General features: G+C 40.1%; 1 protein-coding gene across 1 annotated transcript in view; it reads right to left on the bottom strand.

Annotated features, from left to right (window-relative positions):
- Nucleotides 1–443: 443 nt before the first annotated feature.
- The window catches only part of LOC135117212 (hemicentin-1-like), a 475120-nt gene continuing 453779 nt past the window's right edge, over nucleotides 444–21784 (bottom strand). The window contains exons 13-14 of the mRNA XM_064035808.1: nucleotides 18444–18479; nucleotides 444–855 (exon numbers count right to left, since the gene is read on the bottom strand). Coding sequence (XP_063891878.1) covers nucleotides 18448–18479 — 32 coding nt within the window. The 3' untranslated portion in view covers nucleotides 444–855; nucleotides 18444–18447. The remainder of the gene's footprint in view (nucleotides 856–18443; nucleotides 18480–21784) is intronic.

Raw genomic sequence — 21784 nt, forward strand, 5'->3', positions numbered from 1 at the left:
ACTTACTTGTGGTCGTAAACGTGAAAGTTGTGTCGTCGTTTCATAATTTAATTAAAATTTGGATGTCCTCAAACCAATCTGGTCACAGAAAATAGAATAGCAAATACATATATGCTATTCTATAAATAAATAAATTATTGAATCGCTATCGCTCAGGATTCTAATTATTGAAACACTCGCTACGCTCGTGTTTCAATTTTAGAATCCTTCGCTTGCTCGGTCATCAAAATTGAGCACGCGGTTAAAAAGCAACTTTGCACTCTTGTATAACAAATAACTATTGTTATTACTAAAAGAAGCAATATCCATAAAGATCATTAACTAATCGTAAACAGTAATACCAAACTTTGGTATACTGATAAAAAATGATGAAATAAAACAAAACACTGAAGTTTTAATTTTAATGATGTTAAAATTCAACATTCTAAAACATTAGTACCTAATAGAGATTATACACAAAAGAATATACTAACAGCCAGTTTCTCTATCAAAAGTAAAAGCCAAAGTAATGTCATAAAGTAAAAGTAACAGTCAAATTAGTTTTTTCAAGGCTAAAGTACAAAACTTATACATCAATCGTGAAAAAGGAATTTGACCGTTACCTTAACTTTACAACATTACTTTGGCTTTTGCTTTTGATGAAGAAACTGGCTAGAAAGTTAATCTATAATAAATCTGACTTTTTGCAAGTCGTACATCACGCAAATGCAAAAGATACATCGATATAACAAAAGTTTAATGCCTACATACTGTCGTCAAAACATCAAATCACGCAAATCAATTGATATATCTAGAAGAATATGGCAATATTACTTTGGCTTCTCTCTCCAGCGACGTTAAAGCTGCCTGCACTGCCTAGAAACAAATAAAAATTGTATTAATAAGGGCAATCATTGTCAGGCAATTGTAGTCTAGTGGCCGAAAATGTCGTATTACGTGTGTGAAGGATTACAATTAATGAATTTATTGAAATAGTTTAACCAACAATTATTATCGATGCGAATAGGACAAAAATAATCCTATCGGCTTAAAGCTGGAAAATCAAAAACATTATGTTCTTCAACCGGTGCGGTGGTATGAGGCCTGGATACGTTTTTTGGATCAGAAATTTTACAGTTAGAATTCGAGCATGAAAGATGAATGGAGTAGTATGTTAGGGAAGTAGTAGAATCAAATTATCAAGTAAGTTTGTATTACCTATATTGAACCTTCAAGATTCAATGACATTTTGTCACTAAGGAAAAGAAATAAAAAAGTAACAAAGTCAGTCTCTATACGAGCAAGATCATCTTTAATTTTCAACCAAATTCCTTTACGAAACATTGTGTTTAACATCGAGCCGAATACCAGAAAACCATCTATTTGGAAAACTAAGCGTGCAAAATAAGAAATTATATCAAAATTTTCAAAAAATTAATTTTCGAAACAAAAGTTTTTGGGCTAGTCCATTTTTGACAACATGACGTATAGTGTGTGTGTGTGTGACGCATTCAGGTCTTTGATTTTATATGTCTAGATGGAGTGTCGCCCTACAATCACAACAAAGAAGCTGAAGCAAATTTGTTATGCATGTGTGCGTGAAGCTGTCGTTTTACACTGCGCGTTGACGTAAATACATGTTACCAGCTTCTATGATTCTCTCATAAATCATGTGAAAAATAGACTAATTAAATTAGTTTGTATATATGTTATGGACCATGTGATTAATTCGGGCATTATTTATAATGCCCGAGCATTATGAATAATGTCTAGCTTTATCGGGCCAAGTGATTAATAACTATCTTAACTTCATTATTTATCACATTGCACGGGCATTATTATATTGCTACATGATAGTTGGGCAATTTGATAATAAAGCTATATTTTATGCGGTGCGAGGGTGGCAGTTGTTCTAATAAATAAATCCTGTTACTTGCTACATATTTTATGATTATTGTTTTAAATTGTATGTTCTATTTTAATGGGAAATTATAAGTCTAGCCACAAAATTATTAGTTGGACAATTGTCATCTAATTTACTAACTCGGCCTCGTTTTCTTGATCTCATTTTTCTTGGCTCGTTTTTTTTTATGGTAGAATTTAATTTGGATTCAAAACATTGTATTAAAAACTGAACTTAGTGACGAAAACGAATCGCTGCAAAACCGACTCCACGTAGTCTTGTCTGCCCTACCCCTAGAGTGCAATTCAAAACCGCGTAGGCACGGAGGGGCGAGGCGGCCCGCGAGCTGAGGCGCAGGTAGTTTCAGCGCTCGCCGCCGCGGCTGAGGCTGGCCGTCGGAGCCGGCCAGCAAGCCGAAGCTGCGGTGGTGAGCGTGAAAACCATCTGCGACGATAAGCTCGCATGGGACCGCCGGAGCCCCGCAGCGCCGGAGCCGTGACAGAAGCCATGCTTGCTGCATGTTGCATGCTTACTTCTATGCTCTGTCAATTGATATGGGATGTGTAATATCATATCATATCATATCATATCATTTATTGCATTCCATAATGTACATTTGGTGGAAAATATAAAATATTAGAGGTAGTCACAATTATGGACCCTGATGGGCACAGCAAGATAGTTAGAAGAGAGGAGGGCGTTTAATGTAATATAGTAGGTAGTATGTAGTATATTATTTAAGTATTTATTTATATTATAATATTGCGTATATCTTTGTGTAGCATAACTTCGTTTTATAGTTATTTTTCTTTATATGTTGTTTTTATTAATTTTAAGTTATTTCTTTATCGGTAATATACTCGTTGATTGTATAGTATGCTTTTTTTATTAAAATTTGTTTTAGGGTATGTAGGAACTTTTTGTCACTTGTTTCGTCCTTGATTTTGTTGGGCAATTTATTATATATTTTGATGCACATCACGTAGGGGCTGTTGGAGTGTAGTGTCATGTTGGAGGTAGGTAGCATCAGCATATTTTTGTGTCTCAGTGATCTATTGGTGTGTTTGTCTCCGCGTTTGGTGAAGAACTTTGAGTATCTCCTAACGAATTTACATATTTCTAATATGTAGATGCATGGTAATGTGAGTATTTTGTGTTTTTGGAAATAGGGTTTGCAGCTGTCTGTTTGTTCTATGTTTGTGAGTATGCGGATTAGTTTCTTTTGTAGAGTGAAGAGTGATGGTGCGTCGGTGCTGTTTCCCCACATGATGATGCCGTAGCTGAACCAGGAGTGCGCATACGCGTAGTAAGTACTTAGAGCAGTTGGTAGGTCCGTGGTTACCTTTACTTCACGGAAAGCGTAAATAAATTTGGAGATCTTGGATTTAATATTTTGTATGTGCGTCTTCCAGTTAATATGAGTGTCTATGGTAAGCCCGAGTAGTGTGAAGTTGTCGACAACATCTATTTTTGTATTGTTAGTTGAGAAGTTAATTGCTATTGGGGATTTTTGATAGGGGTAAAAGGTCATTATTTTAGTTTTTTTATAATTTATTTCTAGATTATGTTGGTCCATCCATTCTGTAGTTTTGTTAAGTATGGTGTGAAGCTTTGCGTTTATTTCTGTTTCGTTATTGCATGAGGTGAGGAGGGAAACGTCGTCCGCGAATAGTACACTAGGCTCATTCATGATTTTCGGAAGGTCGTTTATGTAGATAAGAAATAGCAAACATCCAATTACGCTGCCTTGTGGAATTGAGGAGTTTAAAATTTGTTTTTCTGATCTTACATTTAAAATTTCATTAGTATCCTGGTTAAAGTAGTCAATTTCTACATATTGTTCTCTGTCCTTAAGATAAGACTCGAACCATTGGTGGGTAACACCGCGAATTCCTATTTTGTATAGTTTGTCCAACAATATACTAAATTGAACTCTATCGTATGCCTTAGTCATATCAAGTAATATACCTACTGCGTATTTTTTATTATTTAAAATGTTAATCACTTCTTGAATGTATTTATAAACTGCAAGTGTGGTTGACCTATGTTTGCGAAATCCGTTTTGTCCCTCATCAAAAATGTTGAATCTCTCGCAGAAGTTATATACCCGATTGCACATAGCTTTTTCAAATAATTTTGAGGCCGTTGGCAAGAGTGCTATAGGGCGGTAGTTGTTAGGATCAATTTTCGAGTTCTTTTTGTGTATCGGTTTTATGATAGCCTTTTTTAGAAGATCAGGGAATGTACCTTCTTCGAACGATTGGTTTATTAATACGCAAAGTGGTGGAGTGAGTTCGTCGGAGCAGTGTTTGAATAGGGAAGGGGGTAATTCGTCTATTCCATGACTATTTTTGTTTTTCAGGTTTTTTATTAATTTATTGGTTTCGCGGTAATCTATTGGTCTAAGGAAGAATGTATTCTCTAACTGTTGAGTTACAGGCAGATCGCGTGGTTGATGACTAGCTGGGTTTGTTTGGTCGTTACCAATTGAGGCAAAGAAATTATTAAATATGTTTACTATTTGTTTAGGTTCGGTAATAGAGACATTATTTAATTTTAATTGTATATTTTGCTTTTCTGCGGTACGATTTTTATTTGTGCGTTCTTTTATTATAGACCACATAGTTTTTACTTTATTTTCAGACGTTTTTATTCTATTTATGTATTGTATTTTTTTTTGCTGTAATTATTGATCGTTTTAATATTTTTTCGTATTTTTTGTAATATTTTTTAATAACTAGATTGCACGATTTTAAGCATAGTATTTTAAGTAATCTTTTATTTTTGCATGCGAGTTTGATTCCCTTAGTTAACCAGAATTTATTTTTGCTCCTTTTTAGTTTAATTTTTCTTTTAGGTATAATTTTATTTAATGTAGTAGTTATAATATCATTAAAAGCTTCGTAGTTTTGATTTATATTATTGTTAGGTTTAATGTAGTCGCTCCAATTTATTAGCTGCAGTGCAGATTTAAATAAACATATATTATTTTTAGTATATATTCGTTTTTTGACGTGGTAGACTTTGTTTTGGTTTTGAGGATGCGGTATTTTGAGGCTAATTATTGTGCTACAATGGTCAGAGAATCCCAATTCTTCGACTGACGTTTGTGGACGTGTATTTTTAGAATTCGTAAAAATTAGATCTATACAAGTTGATGAGTTTTGTGTTATTCGAGTTGGTTGTTTTATTTGTTGTGTAAAATTAAATTCTGACATAAGGTCTGATAGATTTTTTGCTTTTTTACTATTTAGTTGCATATCGATGTTAAAGTCGCCCCCGATAATTATATTATACTTTGAATATTTTAGGTTAATATGAGTTAACATTTTGTTTAATTGGTTGTAAAATACGTCTTCTTCTCTTCTATTCCAATATATAGTAATTAATAGTATGTTTTCGTTGACTAGTTCGATTGCACACATTTCTACAATATACTCAATTGACATTCTTGTAATATCATGTTTTTCTATATAGTCTATATTTTCTTTTAGTAGTATGCAGATTCCGCCACCTCCACGAGTTTTCCTGCAGTATGATGCAGCCACTTTGTATCCAGTGAAGTTAATGAGATCGAGTTTTTCTTGTGAGAGCCACGTTTCCGTCATACATATTGCTTCATATTCTTGGGTCTGGTTTATGAAAGCTTCTATTATATGCTGTTTATTCCATATGCTTTGAATGTTTTGGAATAATATCGTGAATTGTTGGTCAATTTCATCGGGTTGTAGTGTTTTCTTCGAGTTAGTTGTGTCGTAAAGTCGATCTGTTGTTCCGAAATGTATGGTTTTCTTCGCGTTTGTTGTCATGAAATGTAGGGCTGTTGCTGTTGGTACATATTTCTGTGTCGTGGTTGTAATTTATTTGCTCTCCTTCTATATATAATTGGTTATTTTTAATAATAGCATAATGACCTTTCTTACGGGCTGTTAGCATTTTTTCTCGCATGGTGTGTCTCTCTTTCAGCGCCTCTTCATCAAGGAATTCAGACAAATAGAGTCCAGTACCACGGAAATATTGTTGATTCTGTACTAAGTATTTTGTCATTCTTTTGCTTATGAGTTCGATAACCAAAGGTCGGGTGTTGTTTTTATACTTTCCAATTCTATGGGTATCTTCAATATAGCCTAACAGGTCAACTTGAAGAATGTCACGGAATACGTCTAATATTCTAAAGTGGAGCTCGTTTTCAGGCTCTTTGTAAATTTCAGGGAGGCCGTATAAAACTATTTTTTTCAAGTTGTTCTCAGGTGCATATTTAGGTATAAAAGCTTTATTTGACAGAGTTTTTATTTCGGATTGCAGGCGTTCTGTTTCTTTTTTTAGGTTTTCAATTTTTGTGTTTAACGTATCTATCTCTGACTTGCGTTGGTGGTTTTGTTCATGCAGGGAGTCAGTTTCTTTCTTCACGTCTTCTCGAAGTTTAAGGATAGCTGTGTTAATTTCTTTCTGGATAGTATTTTTTATTTCTGATATAATAGATAAATTATTTTCCTTTAGTTTCGCGGATATTAGTTCACTTAAGCTTTGTAATGTTATCTGTGCTTGTAGTCCATTAATATTTAGTTTATTCTAAGTTAAATGTCAATAACAATAAAAAAAATGAAATTAAATATGTTTGTATTACTTTGCCCAAAAGGTCACGGGCAATATGTATAGTGCCCGGTCAATTTGATTGTTTGAATAATTATTATCAAATTGCACTCTCATATTGGGCATTATTCATAATGACCGGGCATTGTGTATACTGCCCAATTTATCACTTGGTCCATAACATATATAGTGTTATTCGGTTTTAGTGTCACACTAGTTGTTACTGTTTGGAAGCAAGGATCAAAAACTTCGAAGAAGAATATTGGGCAACGTTCAAGAACGCGCATCTCGAGTTGGTGAAATGTGTGCCGAAGGCAAGTCGAAATGACATTCCATATTTTACAAAGGAGGAGTACGTTGCTCAGGAAGAATTATTCATATGCTTATTGGCCGACCTAAATTATTTACTGAATGCATAAGTTGTTAATGATTTACTGAGCATAAGTTATTGCCGCCGCGCCGCGCCGTCACCTGCGCAAGCTGTCCACGACAACGGTCAATCTATGGAAGTACAAGTAAAATTACCGAGGATACAACTTCCCACTTTCTCTCCGTATTTACGATGAGTGGCCTGCTTTTCAAGACTTATTTACATCGTTAGTACACGATAACCGAACATTGTCTAAAGTACAGAAGTTGCACTATTTAAAAAGCAGTCTCACGGGAGAAGCTCTATCGCTCTTGAAGCAAGTGCAAGTTACCGAAGCCAATTATGAAGAGTCGTTCGGCATGCTCAAGGCGCGGTTTGGCACCAAACGCATTATTATCAATTCAATTCTGAGACGATTGTTTATGCAAAAGAAGGTACCTGTGCAAACTGCAAATATTATCAAATCATTATTGGATACGACTACAGAATGTCTGAACGCGTTGAATAACCTAAAAGTGTCAATATCTGGCATTTGGCAACCGTAAACGCACACAGATGCACGTGTCCGTACACGGCGTCGCTTAGCTGCTGCGCACACATAAATAAAACCAGGCGTCACTTTGTTGTTCGCGCACGTTCTATCTGCCTATATTTCTTTGATCTGAGATCTAAGTATATCTTCGAGAAACAAACCCGTTAGGAAAAGCTGTAAACATCGATATCTCGAGCCATATCAACTCTTGTAGAAAGTATTAGCTTTCGCCAGCGGCTTCGCCCGCGTGGTGTGTTGATCAAAAGTAGCCTATGTGTTAATCCAGGGTATCACCTATCTACATAACAAATTTCAACCAAATCGGTCCAACCGTTTTTGCGTGATTGAATAACAAACATACATTCTCATATACTTTGACATTTATAATGTATATATATATATATATATACAAGTAGGAAGTAGGATATAATATAAGTAGGATGCCGTGTAGCGACGGCTATGCCGTGTAGCGACGGCTTAAGAATACATATGTCGCTACCCCTTCTTCCAGTGGGTGTCGTAGAAGTCGACTAATGGAGACAATTGCACCGAACACCAGTGCGAGAGAAGGAAAACTCGAAAAAAACCCTCTATCAACCCGTCTGGCCAGCGTGATAGCAGTAGGCTAAATACCTCCATGAGCAGCACAAAAAAGCCACGGCCCCTAGTTCCCGGCAGTCCCGCTATTCCCGGTCACGGTGGCGACCGTGGTTACGGCGGGGCAGGGGGTGCGAAGAATCTCCGGGTTACGGGAGGCCACCAAACAAAACTGACTCTGGCGACGTACAACGGCCGCACGCTACGGCTTGACTCGCATCTGGCGCAACTCGAGGTGGAACTTGGGAAGATTAGGTGGCACATATTAGGGTTATGTGAAGTTCGAAGAGGGGAGGACACCATAACCCTCGAATCAGGTCACCTAATGTACTTCCGAGAGGAGACCAACAATCCCAAGGTGGCGTTGGGTTTCTGGTTAATAAGTCCCTAGCTGATAACGTTGTGGAGGTGTCTAGTGTGTCGAACAGGGTAGCGTACCTTATCATAAAGCTCACCGACAGGTATAGCCTCAAGGTAGTGCAAGTGTACGCACCGACCTCGACACATTCAGACGATGAAGTGGAGGATATGTTTGATGATATATCAAGGGCCCTCCACTTCACTACAAAGACCCATTACACCGTTGTCATGGGGGACTTTAACGCTAAAGTGGGAGTACAGACTTGCGGCGAATCGGCAGTAGGATCCCATGGATTTGGAAGCAGGAATCATAGGGGCAAATGCTCGTCAACTTCCTCGAACGCGAGGGGCTCTTTTGATGAACTCCTTTTCAAAAGCAGCCCCAAAGGAAGTGGACGTGGCAAAGCCCCGACACTATGACTAAAAATGAGATTGACTTCATCATGACGAACAAGAAGCACATATTCAGAGACGTCTCCGTGATCAATAGGTTTAATACCGGTAGCGATCACCGACTTGTCCGAGGCTCTCTGAATATCAACTTCAAGGCCGAACGTTTCCGTCTGATGAAGGCCAGGCTCCGACAACACTGCTCCAAACCATGACAGGATCCGAAACGTTCCAGTCAAATTTGGAGAACCGATTTGCCGCCGTGGAAACCACAACAGACGTTAACCAGAACCACGAATATGTGGTTCGGATCCTCAGGGAGGAAGGTTCGAGATTCTGTAACATGCAGCGTAAGGGCAAGAAATCAAAGCTTTCGGAAGAGACATTAGGGCTTATGAAGAAACGACGTGAAAACCCGCCTGTCACTTCGTCAGCTAAGCGGGCTCTAAACCAAGAGATCAACAAGCACGTACGACGCGACCTCCGGTACTCCAATACTCTTGCCATTGAAAGAGCAATTGAGCTGAATCGGGGTCAAAGGTGTTCGTACAATCTCTTGGAAGAAGCCACTTGACGAAGCTGACCACAACAAGTGGAGAAGTCGTTTCTTCGGTGCCGGCAGTCCTTTCGGAAGTGGAAAATTTCTATGGCCGGTTATACGCATCGCATGCATCTCGACCTGATCCCGGAAATGAGGATTCTAGAGCCACATTAACACGCCATTTCACCGAAGACCTGCCAGAAGTCAGCAGTGGCGAGATCGAGATCGCTCTGAGACAGCTCAAAATGGAAAAGCCCCTGGCGAGGATGGCATTACAACAGAGCTTTTAAAAGCAGGAGGTAAGCCCGTACTGGGGAGCTCCAGAAGCTTTTAATGCCGTCCTGTTTGAAGGAGAACTCCAGAGGCGTGGAGTAGGAGTGTTGTCGTCCTGTTCTTCAAAAGGGAGACAAAACCCAGTTGAAGAACTATCGATTTCCCTCCTAAGCCACGTCTATAAGCTGTTCTCAAGAGTGATCACGAACCGACTTGCGCGAAGACTCGACGAATTCCAACCACCGGAGCAGGCTGGGTTTCGAGCGGATACGGCACCATAGACCACATCCACACAGTGCGGCAGATTATACAGAAGACCGAAGAGTATAATCAGCCCCTGTGTCTAGCATTTGTGGACTATGAGAAGGCCTTTGACTCGGTTGAAATCTGGTCTGTTCTGGAGTCCCTGCAGCGTTGTCAAGTAGATTGGCGATACATTCAAGTGATGAGATGTCTCTACGAAGCCGCTACAATGTCCGTCCAAGTACAGAATCAGCAAACAAGGCCCATACCGTTGCATCGAGGAGTGAGACAAGGGGATGTTATTTCCCCGAAACTGTTCACTAATGCAATGGAGGATATGTTCAAGACGCTGAACTGGAAAGGACGCGGCATCAACATCAATGGCGAACACATCTCTCACTTGAGATTTGCTGACGATATCGTCATCATGGCGGAAACGCTGCAGGACCTACAACAGATGCTTAACGACCTGGCTGAATCTTCTCTACGCATCGGCCTACGGATGAACTTGGACAAAACCAAGGTCATGTTCAATGAACATGTTCTACCGGAACCGATTGCGATACACGGCGCCGTTCTCGAAGTTGTTCGGAAATATGTATACCTCGGGCAGACATTGCAGTTAGGTAGAAACAACTTTGAGGACGAGGTGAATAGGAGAATTCAGTTGGGTTGGGCTGCATTTGGGAAGCTACGTCGAGTCCTAACATCGTCGATTCCACAGTGCCTAAAGACAAAAGTCTTCAATCAGTGCGTCCTACCTGTCATGACTTACGGAGCCGAAACGTGGACACTGACGGTACGGCTGGTCCACAAGTTTAAAGTTGCTCAGCGGGCTATGGAAAGAGCTATGCTCGGCGTTTCTCTGAGGGATCGCATCAGAAATGAGGTAATCCGTCAGAGAACCAAGGTCATCGACATAGCCTACCGAATCAGCAAGCTGAAGTGGCAGTGGGCTGGCCATATTAGCCGAAGAACCGATAACCGTTGGGGTAAACGAGTTCTAGAGTGGAGACCGCGCCTCGGCAAACGTAGTGTAGGACGTCCTCAGGCACGGTGGAGTGATGACTTGCGCAAGACGGCTGGCAGGAGCTGGATGCGAGAAGCCGAAAATCGATCTCAGTGGCGTGCACTTGGAGAGGCCTATGTCCAGCAGTGGACTGCGATAGGCTGATGATGTGAGGATAAGTAGGAAGTAGCATTTTTACGTCTATTATAATACACTCTTTTGCAAAAAAAGCGGGCACCTAGGCGAAATTTTGGTTTTAAGGACTTCACGTGTATTTCAAAGGGTTTTAATGACTGTAGTATGTTACTAGCATCAAAAAGGTTAGCCAAACATGCGTGAGAGTGTATTCTAAATTTGAATTTTGTACAATTGCTAGGAAACTGGTTAAACGTTATTTTGGACTAACTCTTGGTAGAAAGTTCGTGGGCTTTTTTAAAAGTTTTTGACGTGATTTTCATATCTGATGATGCAGTTTTAATTAATGATTAATGAACCTTTCTGTTAAATCAAAACGTTTTTGAAAAACTTTGCGTATTTGATAAAATTTTCACCTGCTCTAAATGGTCTACGCTGATGATTGAAGGCAATTTTAGGAGTTTCGATTTTTTTGTGTAAAGCGTTCTATTGTTAAGATATTGTACCCACGCGGTTTTCAAATATCCCTTTATCATAAATAAACACAATTTAGAGTAATATCAGTACTTTGGGCTGCGACAAAACCAATTTAAAGTTAGCAATGCCGTTTTCAACTCGTCTCCTATCACACTTCGACATTTAAAAAATACCAAATTTTGTGATAAATGTTAAAATTAACCACATGAAAAATGATGAGGAGGGTTAAAGCTATCTAAAAAGTCAAATTATTGCCGCGTTGAAGCTCTTGATAACTCCATAGGTACTGGGTTACTAAACGATGATTTAGCTGAAAGGGAGTCATAAATTCCAAATTATTGGCCAAACGTATGATTCTGAAAAAATGATCATTATTATTAGTATAGTCAATTATTATTAGTAGTTAGTAGTAACGTTTAACGTTGTTTTGGACTTTCCAGTTTCTTATGCCCATTTTCACCAACAATCTCTTACCGTTTCCCTATCTAAATGCTACTTACAATAAGAGCCCTCCCAATTTGACACCTACCTAAATTCATTTTCACCACACTTGTACATGGATCCCTTAAGTAAGTGACAGATTACTAGCTCTACAAACGATAAAGAAAAGTCGATATTTTACCGATAAAATTATTTTTCAGTACTTCTTAAGAAATATACGTCAATCGAGTATATTACTAAAGCCTGTGAAAAAATATCTTGTGATGTTATTTTAGTTTAACTTTTAACTACTTTACGCTTTGTTTTATGCAATAAAACAGTAAAGAGGTTTTCTACAGGTGAATTTTTATCTATCTCCTTCGCGCGTTTGTCAAATTGACTGATGTGTATGTGTACATTGAGTGAGGTTAATTTTGGGTTTATTAATGTTAATTGAGTTTATTTTGGCAGAGAAGAGAAAACAAGGACAAACCTTTCTTACAGAAGAAAAAGACAAGCTAGTGAAATTGCTGACGTCTCATAGAGACACAATAATAAACAAAAAACGGATGGGACCACGAACGAAGCCAAAAACAAAGCTTGGATCCAGTCACAAATAAATAGTTTTGTGGAGGTATGAGAGCAGTGAGTAAAGCTCATCATACCTCGCACTAAAGGGAGGATCCTCCAACCGGGCAGGTGTTTTGCCCGGTGGGCTACTGCCCTACAGTTGTTGTCGGAGTGATCTATGCGTATTAAGGCTCCAGCAGACCGGATGCGTATGCGTAGACGTAAGCGTAGTCACGCGCGTAGTTACGGCGTAACCATGAGTTGTAATGTATGCAAATGTATGAGACAGGCCACACCGCTTGCGTAACGACGCGCGTGTCTACGTTTACAGGTAAATGTGAATAATATCTGTGTGGAATAATATAGCGTGTTAAGATATTGCCGTTCAACTGTGTTCCTTGTTTTAATGTGGGCTTCATTGTATTTTTGTTTTCCACGAGTTAAAAGAAAAATTGAAGAAATTAAAATTATTGATTTATTATATTATTTTATTTCGTTTCAGGTTTAGTTTCACACTAATATAGCAGCCCCACTAGTGAGTTAATATCGTAAGACTTATCTTAAACCATGCACCAATCAACTACGAACCTATCGCTGAAAACCGCATTGAAATCGGATAATTCGTTATAATACACTCAGCGGCACGGAATTTGGCCCAAACAAACACAGGTAGATATCAGCCCAGATAGCTGTTGTAAATTGTAATTTCATATGACATATTGTCAGTCCTTTCGTATTTGTTAATTAAAATACAGAAAAATGTGTGTCTGTTTAATTTTTATAACACTGGAAACAGATTCAGTTGTTGGAACACAAAGCGGAAAGTTAAGTTTAAATTCAGATAGAAATTGCCGAAGTACTAAGCACGTTCCAAAAAAAATAGTGATTATGATCGTTTTTTGTTTCTCTTTTTTTCACAATTTGATCTGAAAATTACCCTTACTGCAGCTCAAGTTGCTCAAGTAGTGTTGCTAAGACGTCAAGGGTGTACGCAGTGGAAGATGGTTGAAACTTTAAGTGCACCGCGTACAAGTGAAAGATATGCATAAAAAATGCATGACCAGACTGGCCTTTACACAAGAAGACCAGAAAGTAGGGGTGTAAGGTGTTCGTCGGCGCACGACGACCGATTTATCGTAGGTGCAATAATGAAAAATCGGTTTCTCACTGCGTTAGAGATACGCCAGCCTTTGCAAACAGCAAGAGAAGTCAACGTCCGTAAGTGTAAAATCAGAAGAAGGATAGAGGAACGGGATCTGCGTGCTCGAAGACCAACTCGAGGCCCGGAACTCCTCCCGCACCATCGCGTAGCCAGACTTAGGTTTGCAAGAGAACATGCAAATTGCACGCATGACTAATGGAGTAAAATTTTATGGATCGATGAATGCAGAGTCGTCTTAAGAGCTCCAGACGGCTGTGAACGTGAATGGGGAAAGCGCGGAGATTGGTTTCTTCCCACCACTACCAAGCAAACAGTCGGTTTTCACGGTGGGTCCATCTTGGTTTGTCAAGGCAGAAGTTCAGAAGCCCGTACTGAATTATTGGTTGTCGAAAGTCGTCTGACAACAGTGCGGTATACTGAAGAGATCCTTCCAAGTCATGTTTTACCCTGTCCGGGATTCATAGGAAGTGAAGAATTTCGTATAATGCAGGAAAATGCTTGACTTCACACAGCTCTCTGAGTAACCGATTACTTGTTCGGCTCGGTATTCAAAAATTGGACTGGCCTGCAAGAAATCCAGCCATGAATCCTGTAGAACATGTCTGGAACATGCTTAAAAGACAGGTCCGAGCAAGTCGTAACCCACCACGGACTTTCAGTGAACTGAAAACCGCGCTGGTAGCTGCCTGGGAGGAGATCTCTCAGGTGGAGATAAAAAACACGATCCAGAGCATGCCGGATCGTATGCAAGCAGTCATCAGATCAAGAGGAAGAAACATCCATTATTAAAATTCGATAACTTTCTGTTTTGTTAAAAATGTTTGATTTAAAAGTTTATGGTGATTATTGCGGTAAAGGACTCTGTTTTCTAACGCAATGAAACTTAACGAAAATCCTCACAATTCTGTTGTCTGTTAGTCATTTTCTTTTGGAAAATGAGTAAATTAAACAATTTTAAAATAAAAATTCTGATTTTTCATTGAAATAATGGTTATAAGGCCCAAATGTGCTTGGGCCAGATTCCGTGCCGCTGAGTGTATTATTGCAATAATATTTTGCACTAATAGCGCCCTCTAGTGATTTACAGACGTATTTTTTTATTTTTTTATTTATTTATTTAAATTAGGCATCAAGGCCCATAGAAAACACTATACATAAATATTATAACATTAAATCATATACTAATACATATTTTATATAAACTAAAAACTAATTCACACGAAGTGTCGGCGTCGTGTTACGCTGCGAGGTGTCGCGTAGCCATCCTCGGAACCTCCGATAGACGACACCCTTCGGCCAAAACTCTTCCTTGAGGAATGTCTCGACATGATGAGTTGAAACTCGCACCATGAACGAATTGAATTTATTATTATTTGGGAACATGCATTAAGCACGTACACATTGCTGATGAAAACAGAATTGTAATCGGACGTTTTGATTATACAAGCTGTTGATTTGCATCCGTGCCATATTCAAGAAGGTAATTATGCTAATGATTCTCGATCCAAATCAATAAAAAAATTGGTACGTATTTTTTTTTCTTTATTTTTTTTCGGAATTCCGTAAATGTCATCTAGCCTAATTTAAACTTGGCGCGTATGTTACTGGCGTTAAAACCGTGCTGCACCCTCACACAAACGCAAACACAAAGCATACGCAACAATCACTCATAAAGAAGACGGATCACAATCCATACAAAATTACCCCACGTCCTATAACAATGTGACGTATCTCAAACAAAAGAAAACAATTAAAAAAAATATAGCATACCCTCTAATTCCTTTTTTTACACCTTCATACTAAAAAAATGCTTTAAAAATTGTTCAGGCGCTGTTATGAAAACATCGTTCATAGGACTATTTTATTGAATTATTTATTTGTTTGATAGGGTATACCTCACAGGTGGTCCCATAATCATCAGGTCAGGATCTGACGATGGAAACCCTGAGAAATTCAGGTCAACTTTTCAAAGTTGCAGCCATACGCGGGATAAAAACTTGACTATAAGGTGTATGTCTTATAACACTATGTAACAGTGAAGATTTGGAGCTGACCTGATGATGGAGGCGAAAGAAGGTCCAGGGAACTCGACAACTGAATATGTAAACTACCTCGTGTTTGGGGTTATATTATTTGTATTGAATAAACCTTTGCTTGTCACTGAAAAGCCGAAAATAAAAAAAAAACTTTTTACAATAAAATAAAACCGACTCCCAAAAACACTGAAAAGCAAAAAAAAAAACTATTCTTTGGAGCATCGGCTTAGGTACATCCATTAGACACCGACTCTTGAGGTAGTTCACATATTCAGTTGTCGAGTTCCCTCGACCTTCTTTTGTCTCCATCATCAGGTCAGCTCCAAACCTTCACTGTTGCATATTGTTATAAGGAATACACCTTATAGTCAAGTTTTTATCCCGCGTATGGCTGCAACTTTAAAAAGTTGACCTGAATTTCTCAGGGTTTCCATCATCAGATCCTGACCTGATGATTATGGGACCACCTGTGAGGTATACCCTATCAAACAAATAAGTCATTTAATAAAATAGTCCATAAATAGTCCTATGAACGATGTTTTCATAACAGCACCTGAACAACTTTTAAAGCATTTTTTTAGTATGAAGGTGTAAAAAAAAAAAGAATTAGAGGATATGCTATATTTTTTTTTTCATTTTTTTCTTTTTCTTGAGATACGTCACATTGTTATAGGACGTGGGGCAATTTTGATCCATCTTCTTTCATTCATAAAATTGGATTACTTTGGAAATACCACGACATTACAATGACAAAAAAAGCAGTGCATATTAGTTATTTCCCATCTACTGTAATTCGAATCGATTATTTACGTATTGTATGTCCTCCTCCTGAACTATGGCACAAATGCAAATCAACACCTTGTATTGCAACATTTATCATCTCATCATCATCTCAGCCATTGGATTAGATCTCCACAGATACCTGTTGGAGGCGACCTGCATCCAGCGTCTTCCGGCGACCTTTATAAGGTCGTCTGTCCACCTTGTCGGTGGACGTCCTACGCTGCACTTGCTAGTCCATGGTTTCCACTCCAGCACTTTTCAGCCCCATCGGCCATCTGCTCTGCGAGCAATATGGCCTGCCCATTGCCACTTCAACTTGCTAATCCGGTGGGCTACATCGGTGATTTTGGTTCGTCTACGGATCTCCTCGTTTCGGATTCGATCACGTAGAGAAACACCGATCATAGCCCTCTCCATAGCTCGTACAGTGACTTTGAGCTTTGAGATGAGGCCGATAGTGAGAGACCACGTTTCGGTGCCGTAAGTCATCACTAACGTAACACACATTGGTTGTAGACTTTTGTCTTGAGGCACTGAGTCGGACGAAAAGATATTGCGTAGTTTCCCGAACGCTGCCCAGCCGAGTTGGATTCGGCGGTTGACCTCTTTCTCGAAGTTGGACCTACCTAATTGGACTACTTGTCCTAGGTAGATATATGAGTCAACAACTTCGAGTACCGAGCTTCCAACAGAGTCTGGGGTGTGCTCAACATGGACATTTGACATAATTTTCGTCTTGTCCATGTTCATTTTCAGGCCCACCCGTTGTGAAACTCGGTCGAGGCCCTGGAGCATCATACTGAGTTGAGAGTCACATTCAGTACCGCCCATGTTTCCACCGAATCGAAGGCTTTCTCATAGTCCACAAACGCTAAGCATAATGGCAAGTTATACTCCTCGGTCTTCTGTATAACTTGCCGCAGCGTATGGATGTGGTCTATGGTACTAAAGCCTCTTCGGAAACCGGCTTGTTCGGGAGGCTGGAAGTCATCAAGCCTGTGTTCGAGACGGTTCGTGATAACCCTTGAAAACAGCTTATAAACATGGCTTAGAAGTGTGATGGGTCTGTAGTTCTTCAATAGGCATCTGCAACATTGTTTTGAAGAAAGAAGAAAGAAAAACCATTTATTTAACACACAAATGACTTTTGCACTAATATTGTGGCGTTTCCTAGTAAGTTATAGCCATGACACCTATCTAAGCACATGAACTCATTGAACGCAAACCCGATATTGAAAACCGCATCAAAATCGGATCATTAGTATAGAAGGTAGGTGGAAAAATTACTTTGCTGTTTTGCACTAACATTGTGGCGCCCCCTAGTGAGTTACAGCCATGACACTTATCTAAGAACATGATCTCATCGAACACAAACCCGTTATTGAAAACCGCATCAAAATCAGATCATTAGTTTAGTTAGAAGATAGGTGGGAACATTACTTTGCACAAACGCACATTTCTCACTCTATACGTATACAAGGTGTTGATTTGCATTTGTGCCGTACTCCAGGAGGAGGACATGAAATACGTAAATAGTCGATTGGAATTACAATAGACGGGAAATAGCTAATATGCACTGCTATTTTTGTCATTGTAATGTCGTAATATTTCAGAAGTAATCCAATTTTATGAATGAAATTTATGAATATTCGTTGCGTATGCTTTGTGTTTGCGTTTGTGTGAGGGCGCAGCACGGTTTTAAGGCCAGTAACATACGCGCCAAGTTTAAATACGGCTAGATGACATTGATGAAATTCCGAAAATAAAACCTACCATATTTTTTTGTTGATTTGGGTAGAGAATCATTAGCATAATTACGTCCTTGAATATGGCACGGATGCAAATCAACAGCTTGTATACCTGCTCCGTTCCGTTGTGGGTAAAAAAAACCTACAGAACGCCGACGAACGGGTCAGATTATTGTTTACGTTACGAAAGGACAATTTTAATGCAATACAGAGTTTTACAAAGTACTATAAATAAAATTGAGATAAGGATAGAAAAATATAAAAATATATCTTGGTAATATATTTAGAAATAAAGATTCGTGGATATTAATAGCAGACTTACCTCTCTATACATGTTGAGTCTCATGTTCCATAGTTCCTGTAAAAATATAAAAAATAATTGGATGTTTTTAGAAAATAATATGCGATTGTCATTGACGAAAATAACAAAGAAAAAATGACGAAAATCATAATTGTGTGCAGATAGAATAGCAAAGCTCATCACGTTTGGATGAGTGATGTATAGATAGATAGAGGAATGTATATTTTATTAGGTACACAAATTTTACATTTTTGATCTTAAATGTAGTTAAAGTAGGTGACATAATGGGCGGTCTTATCGCCAGACAACCTTAGAATGGATTGGGATTAGAAGGAAAAAAATATACGGTAGGCTGATAGTAGCCAAGTATGTACATAATTATATTATCAAAAAATATACATACATAGATCAATTATGTTTTGCTTAAAACTCAAGCGTGCAAAAATTATTGACAAACAATACAGATAACATTAAAATACATGACATAACAAATCATTTTAAAAGTTCCTTAATACACTCTTGCAAAAAAAAAACGGATACCTATGCGAAATCTTGGTTTTAACGACCTTATGAATATTTCCAAAGTTTTAAATTATTATAAGAATATATTAGTGGCACCCAGACGGTAAGCCAAGCATGCGTCTGAATGTATTCTTAATGTGAATTTTGGAGAATTGCTAAGAAACTGGTTAAACCTTGTTTTGGACTTGTTCCTCGTGAGCTGGGTACTCACTTAGCAGTGTAGCACGTAACGTATCAGATACGGTATCAACCTGCAAGTGGGTACGGCTCGTCCACGGTCCTCACGAGCATACTGCGAGCCGCCTTTGTGTTCGCAGTGAAACCGCCACTCGGCGGGTCACTGCGAGCTTACAGCGCTCCACGCGCGAGCGGCTCGCAGCGGGCTCGTGCCTACGTACTCACTTGTTACCGTATCTGATACGTTACTTGCTACACTGCTAAGTGAGTACCCAGTTGTGGAAAGTTCGCCGGCGTTTTAAAGACTTTTAGAAGCGAGTTTTCCATTTGCTTTTCAGAAAACTGACAACAATAATAATAACCCCCCCGCAGGACATCTGAGGCCTATGACGGGGAGTTGTGACCCCGCGGGGGTACCGAGTGCTCCAGGGAGAGTATACTGTCCCCCATCTCCGGATGGCCGGAGTGCACCATGACGGGAGATAACTCCCACTTCTGGCTTGCCTTCATTGGCCGTCCAGATTGGAGTCGCTAGAGCAGGCTAGTAACCCTGCTCGGAGGGTAGCCGGGCAGTGGCAGGGCGAGTGGGTCGGTGATGCCGGACCCACAGGGAGCGCGTGATCTGCGTTTAAAGTCCGCCGAGGTAACCTCACCCTTCAGCCGCTTATTGGGATTGTTGCCCTCTTGATTTTGCGACTGATTCCCGGGGGCCCAGTAAATGAGGTAGCGAGTGAGAGTGAGAACGTTTACTTGGTGGTGGTGGCTTGGTTAAATGGGGTAACAGCTACCTCCCTATATATTAATTTGCCGCGCGTTTTAGGCAAAGGGAAGTCATTGATGGCCTCAACCTTAGGTTCCAGAGGTTTGGTGCCGGATGCCGATATACGGTAACCTAGAAATGTTATTTCGGGAACACCGAAGACACACTTAGAAGTGTTAACAAGTACACCGTACTCCTTCATACGGGTGAAAAGTTGATGAAGGTGTGTTTCGTGCTCGGCCTCGTCTTTGGAGAAAATTAGGAAATCGTCAAGATATGCGAAACAAAAGTCGAGGCCTCGCGTCATCTCGTCAACAAATCTCTGGAATGTTTGGCCTGCATTCCTCAGGCCGAAGTGCCGAACGTCATAAAGGGGAATTTGTATAAGCCAAACGGTGTGGTAATAGCCGTCTTCTGTATGTCTTCCTCAAAAACAGGGATCTGATTATACGCCTTCGTTAAATCGATGGTGGAAAAGATAGTACAACCAGAAATAGAGTGGGAGAAATCATGAATGTGCCTAATAGGATAACGGTCTGGAATAGTGCGTGTGTTAAGCATGCGATAGTCGCCGCAAGGTCGCCAGCCGTTATCTTTTTTAGGCGCAAGGTGAAGGGGAGAAGCCCAGGGGCTCTCGGAAGGACGCGCCGTGCCATTGTTAAGCATGAGCTCAAACTCCCGCTTAGCAATTCTAATCCGGTGCCAGTCTACGAGGGGTACATGAGGTGTGGTCCTAATGTGGTGTACTGTGCTGTGCATTGGAACGACTGGTGTGCCTGAACGACGTGTGATCTCCGGAAACTTACTCAGTATGGCGTGGAAACGCGTGTCGCCTGCAGAAACCTTAACAGAACAAATATTTGAATTAGCAGCAGAAGCACTAGCTGACAAAGTTGTCGTATTATCTATTAGGCGTTGATTGCGACAATCTACAATTAAATTATAAAAGCTAAGAAAGTCAACGCCTACTATTGGCTTAGTTACATTGCTACTATAAAACACCAAGCAAAATTGCGTCTCAGTCCTTAGTTTAGCGTAAGATCTATAAAGCCGTAAGTCTCGATGACGCTTCCGTTAGCCGCGCTGAGTTCATAATTTGTCTTGGCTTGACGCTCCTGAAGTGCAGAACGAGGGTAGACGCAAAGGTCACTGCCAGTATCTACCAGGAACTGCGTATTCTAGCTGCGGTCAGTGACGAACAAGCGACCCGTCGATGAAGGGCAATCGTTTGTCGCCACTAGCGACTGCCCGTCGCGTTTCCCGCCTTGTGGTAGTCGCGGGGTTTGCCGCATTTGTGTGCCTGAGGCCCAAACTTTGCGTGGTACCAGCACACTGGGTACTTCTGGTAGCTGGACCTCGATCGGCTTCGATGTCGCGACGATGAGAGGCGTCGTTCCTGTGCTCTAGAAGGACGCCCCGCAGAACAGCATGACGCGCGCGTATGCTCATCCAGCTTCAGCGTAAGTTGCTGTACTATTTTCTTCAGCTCCGCGATCTCCTCGGAAGCACTGTTTCTCTGAGCGCTGGTAGAAGTTGCAGAGGCGACAGTGCAGGGTGCAGTGAGCTCCTGAATGCGGTCAGCCAGATCCGCAAGCTGCTCCAGAGAGTGAGTAGGCTGCGAAGCCAAGACGGTCTGGATGTTGTGTGGCAGACGGTTGCTCCAGATCGACCTAATAAAATCCTCAGGCACTGCAGGGCCGGCCAAATCTTGCAGGTGTCGCAGGAGCTGTGAAAGTTTCCTGTCGCCGAGCTCCTCATGGGTCAGCAACTGTCTCACCTTCTTCTCGTGAGATGCTGAAAGTCGCTTGACCAACTCGGATTTCAGTTAACGTAACGTACGTAACGATGCTTAGGCGGTGGGTGAACGATAATATCCTTCACGGCCTTCGCATACTGCAGATCC

Source organism: Helicoverpa armigera, chromosome 8 (genome assembly GCF_030705265.1).
Source record: "Helicoverpa armigera isolate CAAS_96S chromosome 8, ASM3070526v1, whole genome shotgun sequence".
Taxonomy (NCBI): Eukaryota; Metazoa; Arthropoda; class Insecta; order Lepidoptera; family Noctuidae; genus Helicoverpa; species Helicoverpa armigera.